Here is an 18,249-nt window from a genome sequence, read left to right as displayed (position 1 = left end):
CAAGAGCTGTTGGTCTTGGTCGTAGCTCTTTGCGGCTGCCTCGAGCCGCGGCGGGATCATTCTTGATCTTGCTTCTTCTGGATTTTTATGTATTCCCACAAGATGTGCGTGTAACATGCCGTCTCCCTCCGGCAGACTCTGCACTTATCGGCCGGGTATGTCTCGGGGTACATGTGATGCATCAGTCCCGGGCTCGGTAGCGATCCCGTCTGGAGCGGTGTCAGTAGTACCGCCTCCGCTCGACTCAGCCTCGGGTGTGCGGGTCCTGCAAGCCTGCGAGCCAGACGGTAAGCCTTCGTGATTTTGTTGTAGTCCGTCATGCGGTCCTTGGTTCCTAAACCACGTCAGGCGGTCTGTCGCCGGGGCGTGGTTGGTTAGCGCTCGCGCCGCTGCGTGTGCCGTGTCATTGTGGTTCTCATTGCGTTCCGACGCGACGCCCGCGTCGCCCGCGTGCGCCGGGAGCCACTTGAGTGTTACTTTCCTGTCTTGTAGTTTGGCCACGCGCAGTAAGCTTTCGGCCTCCCTGCAGATTTGGCCTTTGGCGAAGTTTCGCACCGCTTGTCTCGAGTCAATCAGCACCGTGTGGCAGTCTGTAAAATGATTGCGGCCACTGCTATGACACAACTGCACAGTGTGTGCCTGTCAGTCTGTCTGTGGGCGTTCGCTCTCAACCAGTCTAGTAGATATTCCTAAATGTCATTGAAAATTCTTGGAGTTGATTATATCGGGAGGCATGACGGGGAAGGAACACGGGGAATCCTGCCGCTTTCCCCAATGTTTCTTTACTCTTGGAAATCCAAAATCAAGAATGGGGCTGACAGATGGAGTAGCACACTTTGGTATACATGTTATAAACAGGGATAATGTGCAGCAGAATGACTGACCAACGTTTCGATAGGGGGACCTATCTTAGTCAAAGGTGGCCTCGTCATACTCGGCATGTTATTTTTAACGGGTTAGTAGAATGACGTCACGTGCGGCTGTTGTCGGTGCGGCTGGATGTAAAGGGAGAGACTTCAAAGAGGATGAGTGCTGTCGCCTGACGTCTGCAAGCGTGGTTTCTAAGACGAGGGGACAAAAGCGGGAGAGTGGGAAGGCGGGGAGCAATAAAAAGCACCACGAGGAAAGACTGGCTGCAAATGCGCAGCCAGGGTATCCATTCCCCGCGGTGGACCCTTTCGCACCGGCCCGATCTTATCTGCAGCTAACTCCGTGGCACGGCGCTGCTATCAGTTACTGAAGATGGCGGTTGTGTTTCACACATCCACGGCGAACTAGCAACAAAGTATGATTCGTTTTCTGTAGAGCAAGGTAGCCAACGCCCGTCGAAATCCACCGTAAGCCCACGTATGGGGAAAGGTATCTCGCTTTGAGAAGTGCGAGGAGGCGGGCAGCGATTCAGGTGCAACGATAAAGCCAAGCCTTCAGTCCGACGGTTGTTCCCCAGTCAGCCGGACGAATTCTACCACAAGGACATCTCAGATTTAGTGCTGCGATGGCATAAATGTCTGAGCCGGGGTGGAAATTATGTGGGAAAATAGTGCAAGGTACGTACAATGGTAAGTATATTTGTAAGTACTTGTATGTACCTTATTTTGGCTAATCAAAATAGGGGCAAATGACTTTCTGATTTGCCGTCATAGATAAGGGTGAAATTAAGCAGCTGCCCTTACAAAAGCAAGGCACTCACGTTCTGTAATTAAATACTTGCGCTCCCATGCGGAGAGCAGCCTGATGGCATAAGCGATGGCGCATTTCGTTCCCCGTTCAGGTTGGGCCAAGACAGCGTTTATGCGGTATCACTCGCGTCAGTGTGGACATTGATTTGAGCTGGTGGGTTGAAGTGGGCCAAAAAAGGAGACGTTGTGACTAATGTGGTTAACTCGGAGAAATCCGCGGCTTGTGCAGGACCCCTGGTAAGAAGGGCGTCTACATTAAACAGATCTATGAGTGGTTTCACAAGGACTGCAAAATTCTTCACGAAGCGGTGAAATAGGAGCAGACACCCACAAAGCCGCGACGATATTTGGCAGACTTGGGCACAGGGAAGTCTTTGACGGCTCGAATTTTTTCTGACTCCGGTTGTACGCCGGCAGCGTCCGCGTTATGGCCAAAAATCACAATGAGGCGACGGCCAAAACGAAACTTCGATAAATTCAGCTGAAGTCCGGCACGGCGGAACACGTCACGAATCAATGAGAGACGTTCTAGCTGTGTATCAAATGTAGGCGAAATCACAATCACGTCGTCTAAATAACACAAGCATCCATACCATTTGAATCCTTAAAGCACAGAGCTCATCATTCACTCGAATGTGGCTGGGGCATTACACAGATCGAAAGGTATGGCCTTAAACTGGTAAAGCATATCAGTAGTTACAAAAGCCGTTTTCACTCGGTCAATTGGGTCCACCGCAGCGTGCCAATATCAAGATTGAAGGTCTGTTGAAGAAAAGTAAGCGGCACCATTCAGACAATCAAGAGCACCATTCATTCGCGGGCATGGGCTAGCGTGTTTCTTCGTAATGTTGTTGAGGTGACGATAGTCCACACAAAAGCGCCACGAACCATCCTGCTTAACCAAAACAAGAGGCAACGTCCAAAGACTGGAGGATGGCTCGATAATGTCCTCCGCAAGCATCTTGTTGACTAGCTGCGGATGACGCTTCGCTCAGACGCAGACACGCGATAGGGGCGCCGGTCAACAGGGCTGGCATTGCATGCGTGTATGCGATGCGCGACAACGGACGTCTCGCCAAAAGGCCGATTGCCAAAGTCGTAAATATCTCCACACCACTCACAAATACGCTTGAAGGCGTCATTGTGCTCAGGTGGAAGGTCATAGGCGATCATGCTGCGAAATTCGTGGCTGCCAGAATTTGTCGGCGTCCGAGTGCTTCGCTGAGGACATGTAGCATCCATTGGAAAAGCTTCTAGCTGAGAGTCTTGCAGGGGGCAGAGGTGTGGGGCGGATAACGGTTTCTATTACGGGAGGGGCAAAAATAAGTGGACAATGGGCTATGAGACTAAGAGGGCCATTGGCTGAGGCAACAGCGAGCAATGTGTCCAGTGCGGCTGTGGCGGAAGCAGATAGGCTTGTCGTCGTCTGTTTTCCCTTCCAATGGGCTTCTGGTACGATGCAAGGCGCACGGCCCGCGACGAGGCCTGTCCGCGGAGACTAGGCTGGCGTCAGGAGTGTTCATGACGCAGACAGTAGGGAGGAGGCCAAGGTTCGCAAATTCCTGGCGAACAACGGCCTGGATCAAGGAAGTAACCGGCGTCGAGGTCACGGATACCGTAGGTTTATACGAAGGCGGATAGGCGGCCTCGAGTTCTCGGCGGACGCTGTGCGCCATATCGTTTGATTTGGATGGTTGACAAGGAGTTGCCTCACAGGACGACGTTGCATCGGTATCCGGCAGACGCTCGTAATGAGCAATGGGGGTCATAGCGCTTGAAAATATGGACAAGAGCGAGACAACAAAAACGAGCGCTGATACTTGTTGTCTTGCTCTTGTCCGTGTCTTCCAGTGCTTGCTGCATGAAACTAATTAGCCCAAACAACCATACTTCTAAGCTCGAAACGAGACGAGATGCATCGGCATTCCGCTTGTTCTAGACGACGGCATTCTGATTACACTGTCAACCGTGGTCATTTTGGTGAAGACGAGCAGGTAGAACGCGTACTCTGCGATACCCTTCAAGATGTGGGTGATCTTGTAAGCCTCGGACACCTTCTGGTCAGCTTGTAGACACAGAGCGGGCACTACCTGTGTGTGCAACAAGGCTCAGTGGACGTCTAGATACGTACCGCCAGTTGTTTCTTGGCAGCAAGCTGTCGACCAAACGCGTTGACGAAAAGATTGCGAAGCTGCAGCTTGAACGTGTCCCAGCTGTTGATATCATCCTCGTGGGTCCGAAACCAGACGCGAGGGCTTCTGCCGAGATAAAATAAGTCGTTGTCCAGCATTAAAGTTTGATCCAAGCCATTCTAGTTTCTGACTCGCTGGTACATGCTGGGGCACTTATCCGCGTCGACGCTGTTTGCCCAAGAAAAAGTCCCGGGATCACGGGGCTGCGAGAGGGAGATAAACTGGGTGGAGCTCGCAGGCGTAGCTGGCGCCCACGTGTCATCACCAGGCTGCATGCTGGTAGAGTCGCGGTGGCATGCCCTGCGAAGCTCCTTCCTCACAATAAGTACGCAGCACCTCCCCATTGAAGCCAGCATATGATGATGATGATGATGATGATGATGATGATGATGACCTCATATTATTCCTCATACCCACACTGGGGGATTAGCCAAGAATTGCGTGCTGAAGAAATTACCTATTATTTTGAAGTGTTCCATATTCGATTAAAGAAAGAGAAAGAAAAACGTTAAAAAATAAACAAATTACGAAAAAACGTTCAACAAGTTGTTCGCTTAGTTGAATGTTTGTAACCGCAAACGGCATCAAACAAGTCCCTGTGGCTGTCCTCTATATCTGACCCATCGAAAGATAGTATTATTTCTGTTGACAACGTTAAGCCTAATTGAGCAAGCGGAATTTATAGATGTGTGTTTCTTAACAATTTGTATCACCGACGTAACAAAAAAATGGTGATCTAGGGATTCTGTTTCTTGGCAGTATGGACACAGTGGCGATAGCGTCGGACCATTCCTTTGTAAATACAGGTGTAATGGAGGGACACGGCACCGTAATCTCATGATCACTACTTCCGATTGTCTTTATGGACACCACTGGATTGTCCACAAAAATTGCAGGTGCTGAAATTCTGTCCATGTTATTATTGTTTCGTTGACATCTCTATGAATTGAATATTTTCGATATCTAATTGCTGTTATGTGCGCCACTAGTGGAAGAACCGGCATTGTAGGTCCACTCAGGGGTGCTCGCGGTAGTGAGCCCGCCATTTCGTTTGAACGTAATCCACAGTCCCTATGGTATCCATAATAGTTTCAGAGAATTTAACTGTGGAGGAACTAATGTTAGAAACGTTTTTAGGGTTGGCGAATTCGATGAAGCTGTAAGCGAAGTACAGATCGAAAGGGAACCTGTTATAATAACCTCACTTATTGCGTTTGAATAGAGTATCGGAAGCGCTAAAATCATTGCTAAAAGCTCGGCTTCAAAAACGCGAGTGAAATCTGGCGGTCTGAAGGAGAATGACCAGCTAAGCGGAAGCGAAAAAATGCCTACGGCAACTTCGAGGATGACGTAGGCCCTCGTCGGGGCGCGCGAGCGCCCAACTGCAGGCATAAATAAAGTTTCTCCAATCCAATCCAATCCTACGCCCGCCTTTTCATTGTTCACTGAAGCGTCTGTTGCTATTATGTTATTTGTTTGTACGTGCGCAAGGCAATCTTGCAACACGTTATTTTAAAAGTGGCGTTTAAAAATGTCATCAAATCCTATCTTAATATTCTGATTTGGTTCAGTTGATGGAATTATCTCTCAAATGTTCACATTCAGACTATCTAATTGTTTTTGTGCAAATACAATCTGCGGAGTGCAAAAACGAGGCCAATGAGCAAGAAAGAAGGAATTTGGAATAATAATAAAGGCGTATTCAGATCGTCTAAGCGGCAAGTGTAAAATTTTAGAAATGCTTAAATTCTTGAGATGCGAAACCTGCAGGGAAATGTTGGTAGGCGCACTTATTGATAGATAACATTAATGGCCACAAACATGGGGAGTCCCAGACACCGGCGCAGGGCCTCACGATCCAAAAAAACCATTGGCTTCGTTTTATAAGAAGGGCTGCCTGAGAGCAATACACACGCGAATTCCAATGTGGGGCAAATATACATTTTATATATGATTAGCAGTGAATCCCTACGGTGTGCTAATTGTCGGTTACTCAGTCTGCGCAGAACACCTAATGCACGTTCTGCCTTACACGCTACACTTGCTATGTGTAGACTTCAGTTGAGTTTTCTATTATATATAATTCCCATTTTCGTCTCAACCTGTGGAATGCGTTCTTGTTTATAAGCTATAGAAATTGAAATCGTATCCGTGACCGGGAACACTAAGTCTGAGCTTGTGCTTACATTTATTGACACGCAGATTGTCTCAAGCCATATCTCTATCATACTCATGTATCTTTGTAATTTTTGCTATAGAGTGCAAACGTCACTTTCAGCCGTCAAGAATATAATTTCATCTGCATACATATAAACTGTGTAGACTTCAGTTGAGTTTTCTATTATATATAATTCCCATTTTCGTCTCAACCTGTGGAATGCGTTCTTGTTTATAAGCTATAGAAATTGAAATCGTATCCGTGACCGGGAACACTAAGTCTGAGCTTGTGCTTACATTTATTGACACGCAGATTGTCTCAAGCCATATCTCTATCATACTCATGTATCTTTGTAATTTTTGCTATAGAGTGCAAACGTCACTTTCAGCCGTCAAGAATATAATTTCATCTGCATACATATAAACTTGCACGCCGTGACAAGTGGGGATGGAGCTCATTGCTATATTTAATAATATTGGGGACAGGACTGCTCCTTGGGGAACACCGCGAGTCTGTCTAAATTTACACGAGGAACATCCGTTCTTGAAGCAATAAAATCCTCTGGATAGCAAAAATTCTGCCTGTGAAAACACCCGTGTACTTAGATTTAGGTGCACGTTAAAGAACCCCAGGCGGTCGAAATTTCCGGAGTCCTCCACTACGGCGTGCCTCATAATCAGAAAGTGGTTTTGGCACGTAAAACCCCATATTCAAATTTTTTTTTAATTCTGCCAACCACACAATAACATAATCTGCGAAATACGACAGACAATCCAAAATTCTGTTGAAAATCCAGTAACATTGAATGTTAAACGCTGTTGTAAGCTTTAGCTATACCTAATGTCAATAAAGCAGAATATTGTCTTCTTTTCCGAGAAAGCTGGATGCGGCTTTCTTAATCAGCAGGGGCACGCAATATTGAGCAATCAGCTCTGAAGCCTATTTGATTTTGACCTAATATTAAATTATCCGTCATCCAGATAGTGATTCTGCAATGTAATACCCTCTCTATGAGCTTGACCATATTAGAAGTAACAGCAATAGGTCTGATATTTTCTATCTTATAACCTACTCCTTGCTTTTTAGGTATCGGGATTACTTTAGCTACTTTCCAATCGTAAGGTATCCAGGTTTTTGTTTAATGAATTGTTTAAAACGTTTAGAAGGTCGCTAATCGAATAAAATAAATCGAACTTGTCGACAACACGAAGGAATTAAAGGCAAGTGTTTGACGTAGTAGTTCTGCGGAAACCCGCAAGGTGGAGAGAATTAATTAATAAAGGGAAAATCAGAGGGAAAATAGCAATTGCTACGAACGGGTGCATGTCTGATTTTCCCTTTATTAATTCATTCTCTCCACCTTGCGGGTTTCCGCAGAACTACTACGTCAAACACTTGCCTTTAATTCCTTCGTGTTGTCGACAAGTTCGACTTCGCCCTGCCATCTGCTAGCCGCCTGGTTATCTCAGATGGTAGAGCGGCTGCCCCGGAAAGGCGGTGGTCCCGGGTTCAAGTCCCGGACCAGGACGAATTTTTCTTCAACTCTGAGGCTTTCCTTTCGAGGAAACCGTATTGGTTTCCTTTGCAGCAGAACGGGCGGATGTCTGAGTTTCCCTTTATTAACGTGTTTTCTATTCCGTCAGCAATAATTACGGGACAATGCACGTAACTCACTGTGCGCATATCTGGCCACCCTCAATAATGTGCCTGACCAGTCTGTCATAAGATTTGATCACAATCGTTGCATTGTCAAAGTCAGGGTGCAATAGTAATCTTTATTGTGCGCAGGTATATGAATACTACACTACACAGCCTTTAAACACGATGAGTGCTTTCTTAGTCGGTCGCCTAAACCTCATGCTGTTTGGCAAATGTAAACTTTACCACAGCTTTGCAGAATCTTGTAAACAACCTTAGTAGCGCAAGTCACAGTAGGCTTTACACATCTTTTCCCACATACATGTTCGGCGTTTTTCTATTTGCTTTAATCACGTGCTAGAGAGCATAACCTCTAAAGTATACATAGGGCTTTGAAAGCAACCCATGCTTACGTCCGATTTTATTCAGTTCGCCCGAAACTGCGTGTATATATGGCATCGGCACAGCCTTTCTGGTCGCCACTTTTTCTGCATGGTTGCCGCGGGTGTCATCTTGTGCTTCTTTAAACGTGAACCTTCATAAAAAAATTTAAATTATGGGGTTTAACGTGCCAAAACCACTTTCTGATTATGAGGCACGCCGTGCCTCATAATCAGAAAGTGGGAGACTCCGGAAATTTCGACCACCTGGGGTTCTTTACGTGCACCTAAATCTAAGTACACGGGTGTTTTCGCATTTCGCCCCCATCGAAATGCGGCCGCCGAGGCCGGGATTTGATCCCGCGACCTCGTGCTCAGCAGCCCAACACCATAGCCACTGAGCAACCACGGCGGGTATGAACCTTCATCGGCTGCCATCAACCTAGAAGGGACACCCACGCTTTCCAGACGTGGCACGTGCATTCTAAAGCTCTGCTGGACCTGGCGCAAACGAGACTTTCTAAAGGCCGAATTCCCGCCACCTATAGGGGGTACCATTCACAGTCGCAGTTCCGCACAACGTGAACATATATATATATATATATATATATATATATATATATATATATATATATATATAAGGCGTGGTCCCAGAAAGGAAGTAAGGTCCGTCTTCTCTCATATATATAGATATATAGCAGACAGGACGGCCCTTGCCATCCTATCTACTTCATTTCTGTGTCCACACCTTATTTGCGCTTCAATACAATTTCAGATATGAAATATCCACTAAAGGGAATGGTACAGCGGCTCTGCAGTAGCTCAATTGGTAAGAGCATCGCACACGTAATGCCAAGACGCGGGTTCGTGTACAACCTGCGCGCAGCTGCTTTGTTCAGCCAAATTCATAACAATTACATTGTCATTTCAGTACTTCTACTAGAACTACACATAATTTCCCTTATGCTGTCCTTCCTGTCATTGTTGGTTGGCTTCTTATGATGATTTCACTAATAAAGCCGAACCCATTGGTTTCCTTTCGTCACTTTCATTAATATATATATATATATATATATCAAATTAAATATAATTGTGCTGCTCTTCTTTGTGTGCTTTGTAGAATATGGTCCTTTTCTTCGAGGCCGGACATTAAATTTTACCACAGCAACTTTCTGTGCACGGCAGCAAGGCCGTTTGGCATAAGTCATAAGGCATAAGTCGTTTGTGCAATTTTCGGGTTTAGTTCTACGCACAAGTAAAATAAGCCACGTGTCTTCTGATTGGAAGAACTAGAGCAAAAAACGCCTCCACTGCATTTCTCTCGGTCTGAGACCGAAGTTGTTTTATTATACTGCAGCCAGCATCTCCCCACGGTTTCTCTTTTCCTTGCTCTTCATGGTGTTCACAGACGCTGTTGCATCAGTTGCTGTCTCTGGCCACCGAAGCTGCCGGAACCCCCTCCAAATCCGCTGTAAGAAGGTCCTCCATTCGACCCAAAGAATCCACCGCTTCCGAAACCTTGTGAGCTGAGGCCAGAACCGGAACCGTAGCCAGAGCCAGAACCATAGCCGCCACTGCCGTAGCCGGAACCGCCGAGTCCACCGCCGAGTCCACTGCCGAGTCCACCGCCCAGTCCGCCGCCGAGTCTACTGCCGAGTCCTCCACCAAGTCCGCCGCCGAGTCCACTGCCGCGTCCACTGCCGAGTCCACTGCCGAGTCCACTGCCGAGTCCACCACCGAGTCCACCGCCGAGTCCGCTGAGACCGCCACCGAGTCCGCTGAGACCGCCGCCGAGTCCGCCGAGACCGCTTCCACTGCCTGAACCACCTCCTAATCCACTGTAAGAAGGTCCTGCCTGGGACCCAATGTATCCACCGCTTCCATAACCCTGTGAGCTGAGGCCGCCGCCGGCACCTCCAAAGCTGGAACCGAAGCCGCCACTGCCGGAGCCAGAACTGCCCATTCCGCCGGAACCGCCGAAGCTGGAACCGAAGCCGCCACTGCCGGAGCCAGAACTGCCCATTCCGCCGGAACCGCCGAAGCCGCCTAGGCTGCCGCCGAGGCCGCCGCCGAGCCCCCCGCCGAGGCTGCCACCGCTGCCTGTAAATATGTTCATGGGGAGCTCATCAAGCCTTTTTTACATTTCATAATTGTGTTAGCATCAGGATTATCGGAGGAAAAAAGTGCATGTGCATCTGTGGGCAGTCTGGGCAGCTAGTCATGCGTACATATATATATATAGTTGTGTGTCTGTGTGTGTGTGTGTGTGTGTGTGTGTGTGTGTGTCCTAAGAAGCGATGCAACGACACCAAGGAAGCATAGGGGAATAGAAAAAATTACTTGTAGCTATTCATTAAATTACGGAAATGGGAGTGGTCACCACAAATCACACAGGCTTTTTGAGCAGTGGCGCTGGCTACCACTCCCCGAGTTAGTTCTAGTAGTGAAACGTAACTGCCCCAGAAAGTGGACGTGAAAACAGCGTCGCGGTAGCTCATTTGGTAAGAGCATTGCACGCGTAGGGCGAAGTCGTGGGCTCGTATCCCACCTGAGGCGACTTGTTTTTCAACCACTTTCATTTCCATTAAAATATCATTTCCTTAATTCAATTATTAAGTGCAAGTAATTTCCCCTATGCGGTTATTGGTGTCTATTTGTTGGCTTCTCATAATATGATTCACAAAAGTAACTCTCCTTAACAACACTTTCTAATGTGGTGAACGCCGTTGTAATCACGTATGCTAACGCATTAAATAAAGGCCAGTGAATGCTTTGGCATTTACTGCTATATCGTCGCTAAATTTGTTCTTAGAGCACCAAGTTTTCGCTTAGCCAACAAGCACAAGCGCTATACAGCATGTTTTGCTTCGACTTTGGTATTATGCACTATTACTCTAGCAACTAAAGTGCGCAACAGTAACAAGTGTGACAGTGCTCACTACATATACTTGTCGTGGTGAATTAGTGACTAAGGCGTTGCTCTGCTAAACACGAAGTTCCGGGTTGAACGGGCTGAAATAGTTCTAAAATTCAAAAAACGCTCGCGTACCTCAGAATTATTTTGACCACTCCAGGAGATAAGAGTAATCCGGAGTCCACCACGACGGCGTTTCTCAAAATCATATCTAGGTTCCGACACCTAAAAACTATTTCTTTTGTTAATTTTAATGTGGACAATAAATGGCGCCTGCTTCCCAATTTTCTAACTCAATTAGCATTAAAGTGCACCACCAGCTGCGCTCTATTAGGGTCCCTCTGCGACAAGTAAAGACATTTTGTTCACTAAGCGCGCATACAGTGAACGTGTCTGCGTTCAGTTAGGAATATAAATTTATACGACTACTTGCGTTGCTCGGATTTCAACCTGGGCTTTAGGCTGAATTCACTAACGCACATTACACCTTTATTGAGCCTTCTTCCAACGACCGTAAAGTTAGCTGGGCCTAATTTGACGTACATGGCAGCTTATCTACGCTTCCAATGACCGCTCTTGCAGAAGGACGTCAGTAACTTCGCTAATTTGTTTCGGGGCACAGTGGTAATTTGCTTCAGGTAATCTTTTTGGGTAATCGGGATTGGAACTGCTGAGGGGTTCTCTTCCTGATAAGTAACTCATTTTGCTCCGGGGCTGCCAATTCATAATATAATCTAGGAACTTATTCGGAGGGAGAGGTGGGAGGGAGCGGATATTCCTATAGGGCCTTCTTAGGCAGAAAGATATCCCCAGATAATTGAACTCGGAACTGTCAGACATTCTTTGATGACACGGAGGTCCTAAGAAGAAACTCTCTACAATGTAAATAGCGTAAAGCTGGGCATGGCAGGAAGCGCAGATGAATTTAAAGGAAAGTTCAGCTAGCTACGGAGCTTTTTTTTTTTTCATATGAAGTTGAATAAGGTTATTCAAGTACATCGATAACACGGGGATCGCAGGAATAGAAGAGTAACTCTCTATATGCAAACACTCGGATAATTTAAACAAACTTTATAATTTACGAGAGCGTGGCAATTCTACCTGTAAGTTGGAAGCGGGACATTGCTTTATGATATCAAGGATTATAAAACTTGCAAAATAATGTCGGGATAAACGAAACCTCATGTAGTAAATTCAAAACACAGTTATTTTCCAGGATACAGCTATTGCCCTTTTGTTAAATGCCGGTATTGTACGTGTGTAAAAGCAAACTATCCTGATGTGTCAGTTTACAATACGTATATACGAATGCTTATTACATTGCGTGCGTTATAGCATGGTCCCATGCAAACATTACTAGGCATTGCATATGTTCTCAGTGCTGACGAAGAAGGCATTGATGACTTCCCAGATAACTGCGATGCTGATCAATTTTGCTGTCTACAAGGTATTTCTACTGTAAAGACGGTCATCCTGAAAGATTTGCAGATATGTTTAGCAATTCTCATCTCGTATAACTATTCTGGCTTAGATGCGTGCAAACTACACCAATCTTTTCCGCTTTTTACATGTCAATACATTCAATTCACACTATTCAGCGATCGGCATTCAATTCCATTTAACAAAGCCTATGTCTCACTGCACATTTTCCAAGCGTCTAAATGTTCGCAAATTTTTGTTCATAAATGCCCGCGTTACATACCAGCTTACTCTCTCTCTTTAGCGCCACTCCTCATCAAATTTAGTTGTGCGACGGTCTCTACGGTTTAAACACCTCCGCAGTAAAACTATAGCTGTTAAGGCAATGTGTGACGGGAATCGTACGCATAAAATGCTTCAAGTCTTAGATCACGCATTCTCACTATATAGAAATTGCACAACAAACTCACTTGAACCAAAGCCTCCACCCATCGGTCCACCGCCCCACTGCACGCTCTGCTGGTAGGAGGCCCCGCAGGCCACGGACGCGGCGAGCACGCAGGCAACAAAGAGACGGGCCATGGTCACGGTCTTGGACTGTAGAAGCCTTGTGAAGACGTAGAAGACAGGTACTCCTTATATACCAAGTTTGCACTGCTGACCGCCTGTCTTCGGGAAGGTTAGGCTACGTGGCATGCTTGAAAAAAAAAATGGCTCTTATGAAAGCTCCACGAATTGATGTCACAAACTTCTATTGTCTTGCACAGTAGAACCCTTCTTTTTGCTTTATTTATTTATAGACACAGCCATGGACAAGACGGAACGTCGTCTGAAAGTGTGCTCATACTGTTTTTTGCATGCGAGCGACCTTGCTTGCTTGACGCTGACAACGGGGACAGGGCTTGTCGAAGAGGCTTTTCCCTAGTCAGTGATTGATATAGAACGATAAGAATGCCGTAAAAGTTAGTTTTCTTTACTGACGCTTGCACTTGCCTCACAGCATACTCCCCAAAGCAGTGACGTCAGCAGCGTAACTTCCAAGAAACTGTCGCAATGAGGTTGCTCTTGCTACTTCAATTTCAGCATTAAGTTTAATCCCAATATTACTAGATAGAACTTCTTTATTGGTCAAGCACTGAGGGTATTATTAATGAATACGTGCCTTTTATTTCCGCCTCAACACGGGTGCTTTGAGGACCCATATAGAGTGAGGGAGAGCTAGCGATCAAATTAAATTCGCTGAAGTAGCAAAGCTGATGAACAAAGTATAAATTAAGCCATATTCTCAGTTATAATTTCGAAAAAATTGAGAAAGCCGTAGAAAATGACCACAGCATAAAATCAGCGAGATGAAAACTAGCCATGGCACCGAGCAAGATGTATGCAGTGGAAGATAAGCGTGTAATTTCTTCGGAAATTTCTATTATATGCGCAGTATAATCGACAGAAGCGTACTAGGTTGACCTGTACCTGTACGGTCGACCTGTACCGCACCCGGAACAGGTACGCAGGCTTCATTTGAAGTAGTGCGAACAATACAGAGGCTCCTTCTACAACTAGTGATGAAGTTATACGGGCCTTTCAAGATATGTTCATGGGAAAGGTGACAGGAGAAAATGGAATAACGATCGACTTAATCGAAGATGGAACGAATATTCTGTCCCAAAAACTTGAGGCCCTGTATACGCAGTTCCTCACGACATCAAGCGCACCAGAGAGCTGGAAGAGTGTCAACCACATACAAATCCTTAAGAAGGGAGACGTTAAAGAATTGAAAAGCTATGGCTCTATTCGCTTGCTTTCAGTATTGTGTAGTAAATTCAGAAATTTCCAATCCAATCAGGGCAACAATTTAATCAACCAAGAAAACTAGCTGGCTTCGGGACGGAATATATTACAATGGATCACGTCTTTGCCATCTATCCAGGTAATTCTAATGAATACACTCAACCTCTCTAAATGCATTTTATAGATTATGAAAAGGCATTCCATTGAGTAGAGATACCAGCATTCGTGGGGTTATTCCGTAATCAAAGGGCACAGAAGGTATACGAGAATATATTGTGAGATATCTACAAAGATTCCACAGCTGCCTTGTTTCTCAGCAAGAAAAGTAGAAAATTACCTATTAAGTAAGGGGTCATACTAAGAGACGCAGTTTCTTCAATGCTATTCACCGCATGTTTAGAAGAAGTATTCAAACTGTTTGACTGGGAAGGCTTAGGAATAAGGATCAATTCTGAATATATCAACAGCCTTCGGTTTGGAGATGACACTGCGCTGTTCAGCAGCACTAGGTGTGAATCGCAGCGTATGATAGATGACCTTAATTGAAAAAGTGTAAGAGTAGAATGGAGTTTATTATGCGGAAGATAAAGGTAATGTAGAATAGCCTGGCAAGGAAACAACAATTCATGATTGACCGTCAGTCTCTAGAGTTTGTTCAAAACTACTTTTATCTATGTCAATTACTGTTTATATTGTTCATAAACATGTTAATATTTATGTTGTCATTTCTAATAGCTACGTTCAAAAGGCAGATCGAGTGCACCGTGCACATGATTGTCGTCTTTCTGCGCTGAGACAGGGTTGCCTGTGCTCTTTTCGACGCCAGCAATCCGCGAGCTCCGCGGCGTGGGTTTTGCACCGCCTCCTTCGAGAGACGGCGCCACGCTGCGTGACCAAGCCGGCAGCCTCCGCCGCACCGCGGGTGGTTGTGAAATGGTCGCTATTAATCTTCGTAATTACTCCAACCAGTCTGCTTTGTCGGTAGCCATTTCACGCTTACATCTACTCTAGATTACGGGGGAGGCTGCATGTTTTTTTTTTTTTTTTTTTTTCTCGCCCGTAAACTTCTACTACTTCCACTCGCCCTTCTCGGCGTAGCCGCTGGTAAGACGCTTATGCTGATCTACAACCTGCTCGCACACCCGCTCACTCTTCTTTGCGACGAGACCCTCGGCTGTGTCAATTCCGTAGACATATCTGCTTGTTTGGAAGTTCCTGGTTCCTGTTTTCGTCTTTCGCTCGACGTCATAGCACCGTTTCTGAAATGTTCACGATTGGCTGCCCAAGTCTTTCGTTTGTGTGTCCACGCTAATTTTCCCCTGGAGCACCACGAGCAATTTCTGTCTCTCCTAGATACTTTACGCGCTTCCTTCAACTGTACTCAACACGGCTTGGGACGTGCGCACAGTGTTACTACCACATCGACACTGGATCCGAGCAATATCCCTAGCGCGTTTTAGCGGCGGAGCATCGTTTAACCTATGACCAAGTGGATGACATGTCCGCGCGTTGCGCCATTCAACCATACCAGAGTCCGTGGTCGTCTCCAGTTGTGGTACTGCAGAAGTAAGATGGTGCTATTCAACTGTGTGTCAGTTACTTTCGTCTCAACACGGTGCGACACGGATGGACGTCTGCCCCTAACCCTGCATGTACGATGCACACGATTGTCAACAAGGAGCTGAGTACTTCTCCTCATTGGACCTGGGATCTGGCTCCTGGGAGGTCCCCGTGGCCCCGTGCTATCGTCCTAAGACGGCGTGTGGCAGCCCTCATGGACTATATGAAATTAACGTCATTACATTCGGACTCCACGATGCACCCGCAATTTTCGCGTGCATGATGCGCAACGTGCTTCGCGGTCTCAAATGCAACATCTGCTTATCTACCTTGATGACGTTGTGTTTTCTTCCGATTTTTCGACGGACCTCACTCGTCTTCATGGAGTTTTGACATGTTTCAAGAACTCTGGTCTTCAGATGAACATCAAAAAATTACTATAATGGTAGCGAATCAATAGGGAGCGTAGAGCAAACAGTTTATTTAAAGGGGCCCCGTACCACCCCTCGCGCTTGGTGAAACAACATAGTCCGCGGCTAGCATACGCTGCTGTGGACATATCAGCCATCGTTTTGCCGTCGTACGCGGCGCGTTGGAGCTCGCAAGCGGATCGCGAAGTGCACCTTTCTCTCAACCGCTCTCTTTCATGAACAGAAGCCAGCGTCCTTACATTCTTTAGGAGGCAGGCTTAAACTTTATTTCGTATTAAAGCGGATTCCCATACGCGGCAGCTATTGCTAGTTGCGGTCGGCTACATAGCGTATATACTGCGGCCGCCGCGGTGTGCCTCCACGAGCCCACTGGCTTAGCGCACTAGGACTTGCTGAGGAAGAAAGCGTTTGGCCTGTCGTTAGCTCGTCGTAGGTACCGAAATCGGAAATCGTGGCGTGTACGTTCACACCCAAAATTAAATTTGAACTGCGCGCCACCGTGACAATTAGAAGGCGGAGCTTTGTGGGCACTCCCCCACTGCGCCGTAGCCTTCGCAGTGCAAAGCACTGAAGTAGGTACGGGAGCACGGCGGAACCCGTGTCTGACTGCCGATAACTCTGCTTCTGCTGAATGCATTGAAGTACTTTTTGTGGCGAAGTATTTCTGAAAAAGCCTAGTTTCATTTCAAATGCATCTCTACACTTCGATGAAAAGTAGTTCAGGGCCCCTCGAAATAAAAAGAACGTTTTGCTAGGATCCGTGTAAAACGAGACTTCGCAGTCCTTTAAAAAACGGGAGAAATGGGTCATCCCTTCGTAAACAAGCCAGGCTGAAATTCGGCGCACTTCCACCTGAATACCGACAAAGGAGAACGCTAGGAGCAACATAGCCTCTAGCGGCAACGTTTTCATTGCAGAGCCCATAACAGGCATGAAGTTGGAGAAGGTAAACGACACAAGCGGCAAAAAAAGAAGCAAAAGCACGCACATATAAATGACCAGTAACCAGCATCCTTCCTTTTCTAGAGATTTCACGCACAGCTCCTAATGTTCGCAGTCGTTGTTACGGATAGACACACTGAATAAACACATGTAATATTGCGCTATAGCTATTGTTGCTTCTAAGCAATAAAGAAATGTTAAATGTTAAGCATTCTTTGCCTCAATCCAGGCACCCTGTGGGAGGTAGATCACTATTTCACTTCGCTTCGTGTCTCTTCAGTGAAAACTAATCATGCGTGGCATACGGTGGGATAAAACTTCTGTCTCCCAGCAAGGCAGTCTGATGCTCGCATACTTCTCCAATGCGAAAGGGACACTAACTCGTTGAGACATACGTCATTTCAGGCATACGTCAGTTCCTCGCATTCTTCCTTTGTGACAGCCAGCTCTTCGAGACGCTGTTAGACGCTGTGTTATCGGTCGACATTCCCCCAGTCATTTACAGGTAGCAGCTCACGCTACCCAGAAGTGGACACGGCAACACCGCCGTGACGATGTCGCCTGACGTGCCGCTGTTCATGCAGGTTCTCTGCGCATGCCTTAGTCTCAACGCTGGAGGCGCTGCGAAACCCTTCGACGCTGGAAACATCATGCTTCGCTACGATGCTGGCCAGCCGCGACACTTCTGCGCAGGCGGATACTTCGGCCAGTTTGCTGACCTCACCAGTATCCAGGGGCATCGACACGTGAATGGTCTTTTCGACTCACCATCTGGGGGCACGATGACGTCAGGACGCATGCCCAGAAGGGATCAGCTGTATGCTATAAAAGCATGCCCTTCACCTACCAGCTTCAGTGGACACGGCAGCACCGCCGTGACGATGTCGCCTGACGTGCCGCTGTTCATGCCGGTTGGTGACCGAAAAAATGGCTTCCATAGTGATGTTCTTGGTCTTATAGTGCTGCCGTGTCCACAGGCTGTCGTTGACTGTATAAGCGACTGTTCTTCTATTGCGGCCCTGTTGTTGAGTCTCTCTGGGGACGTGGAGAAAAATCCAGGTCCAATAACAGAAGTAATGTGCAGGGAAATGCTCCAAAACCAGAAAGACATTTTGTCTAAACTCACTGCGGTTCAAGACAAGCAAGAC

The 18,249-nt window shown here is 46.6% G+C and overlaps 1 protein-coding gene across 1 annotated transcript; it reads right to left on the bottom strand.

Moving 5' to 3' along the window:
• Positions 1-9,358: 9,358 nt before the first annotated feature.
• Positions 9,359-13,005, bottom strand: LOC126525739 (uncharacterized). The gene is made up of 2 exons (XM_050173663.3): positions 12,851-13,005; positions 9,359-10,147 (listed from the first exon to the last, which is right to left on the bottom strand). Exons 1-2 carry the CDS (start codon positions 12,960-12,962, stop codon positions 9,450-9,452), a joined length of 810 nt encoding a protein of 269 aa, XP_050029620.1. The 5' UTR covers positions 12,963-13,005; the 3' UTR covers positions 9,359-9,449.
• Between the last annotated feature and the right edge of the window lie 5,244 nt (positions 13,006-18,249).

This window comes from Dermacentor andersoni, chromosome 8 (genome assembly GCF_023375885.2).
Source record: "Dermacentor andersoni chromosome 8, qqDerAnde1_hic_scaffold, whole genome shotgun sequence".
Taxonomy (NCBI): domain Eukaryota; kingdom Metazoa; phylum Arthropoda; class Arachnida; order Ixodida; family Ixodidae; genus Dermacentor; species Dermacentor andersoni.
The sequence above is the reverse complement of the archived record's forward strand: the minus strand, read 5'-3'. Positions and strand labels throughout refer to the sequence as shown.

Excerpts from the sequence above, each read along its gene's own strand:
- LOC126525739 (XM_050173663.3), bottom strand. The coding sequence starts at position 12,962 with ATGGCCCGTCTCTTTGTTGCCTGCGTGCTCGCCGCGTCCGTGGCCTGC. Across the intron at positions 10,148-12,850 it reads GGGTGGAGGCTTTGGTTCAA|GCAGCGGTGGCAGCCTCGGC; the intron begins GTGAGTTTGTTG and ends ACATATTTACAG.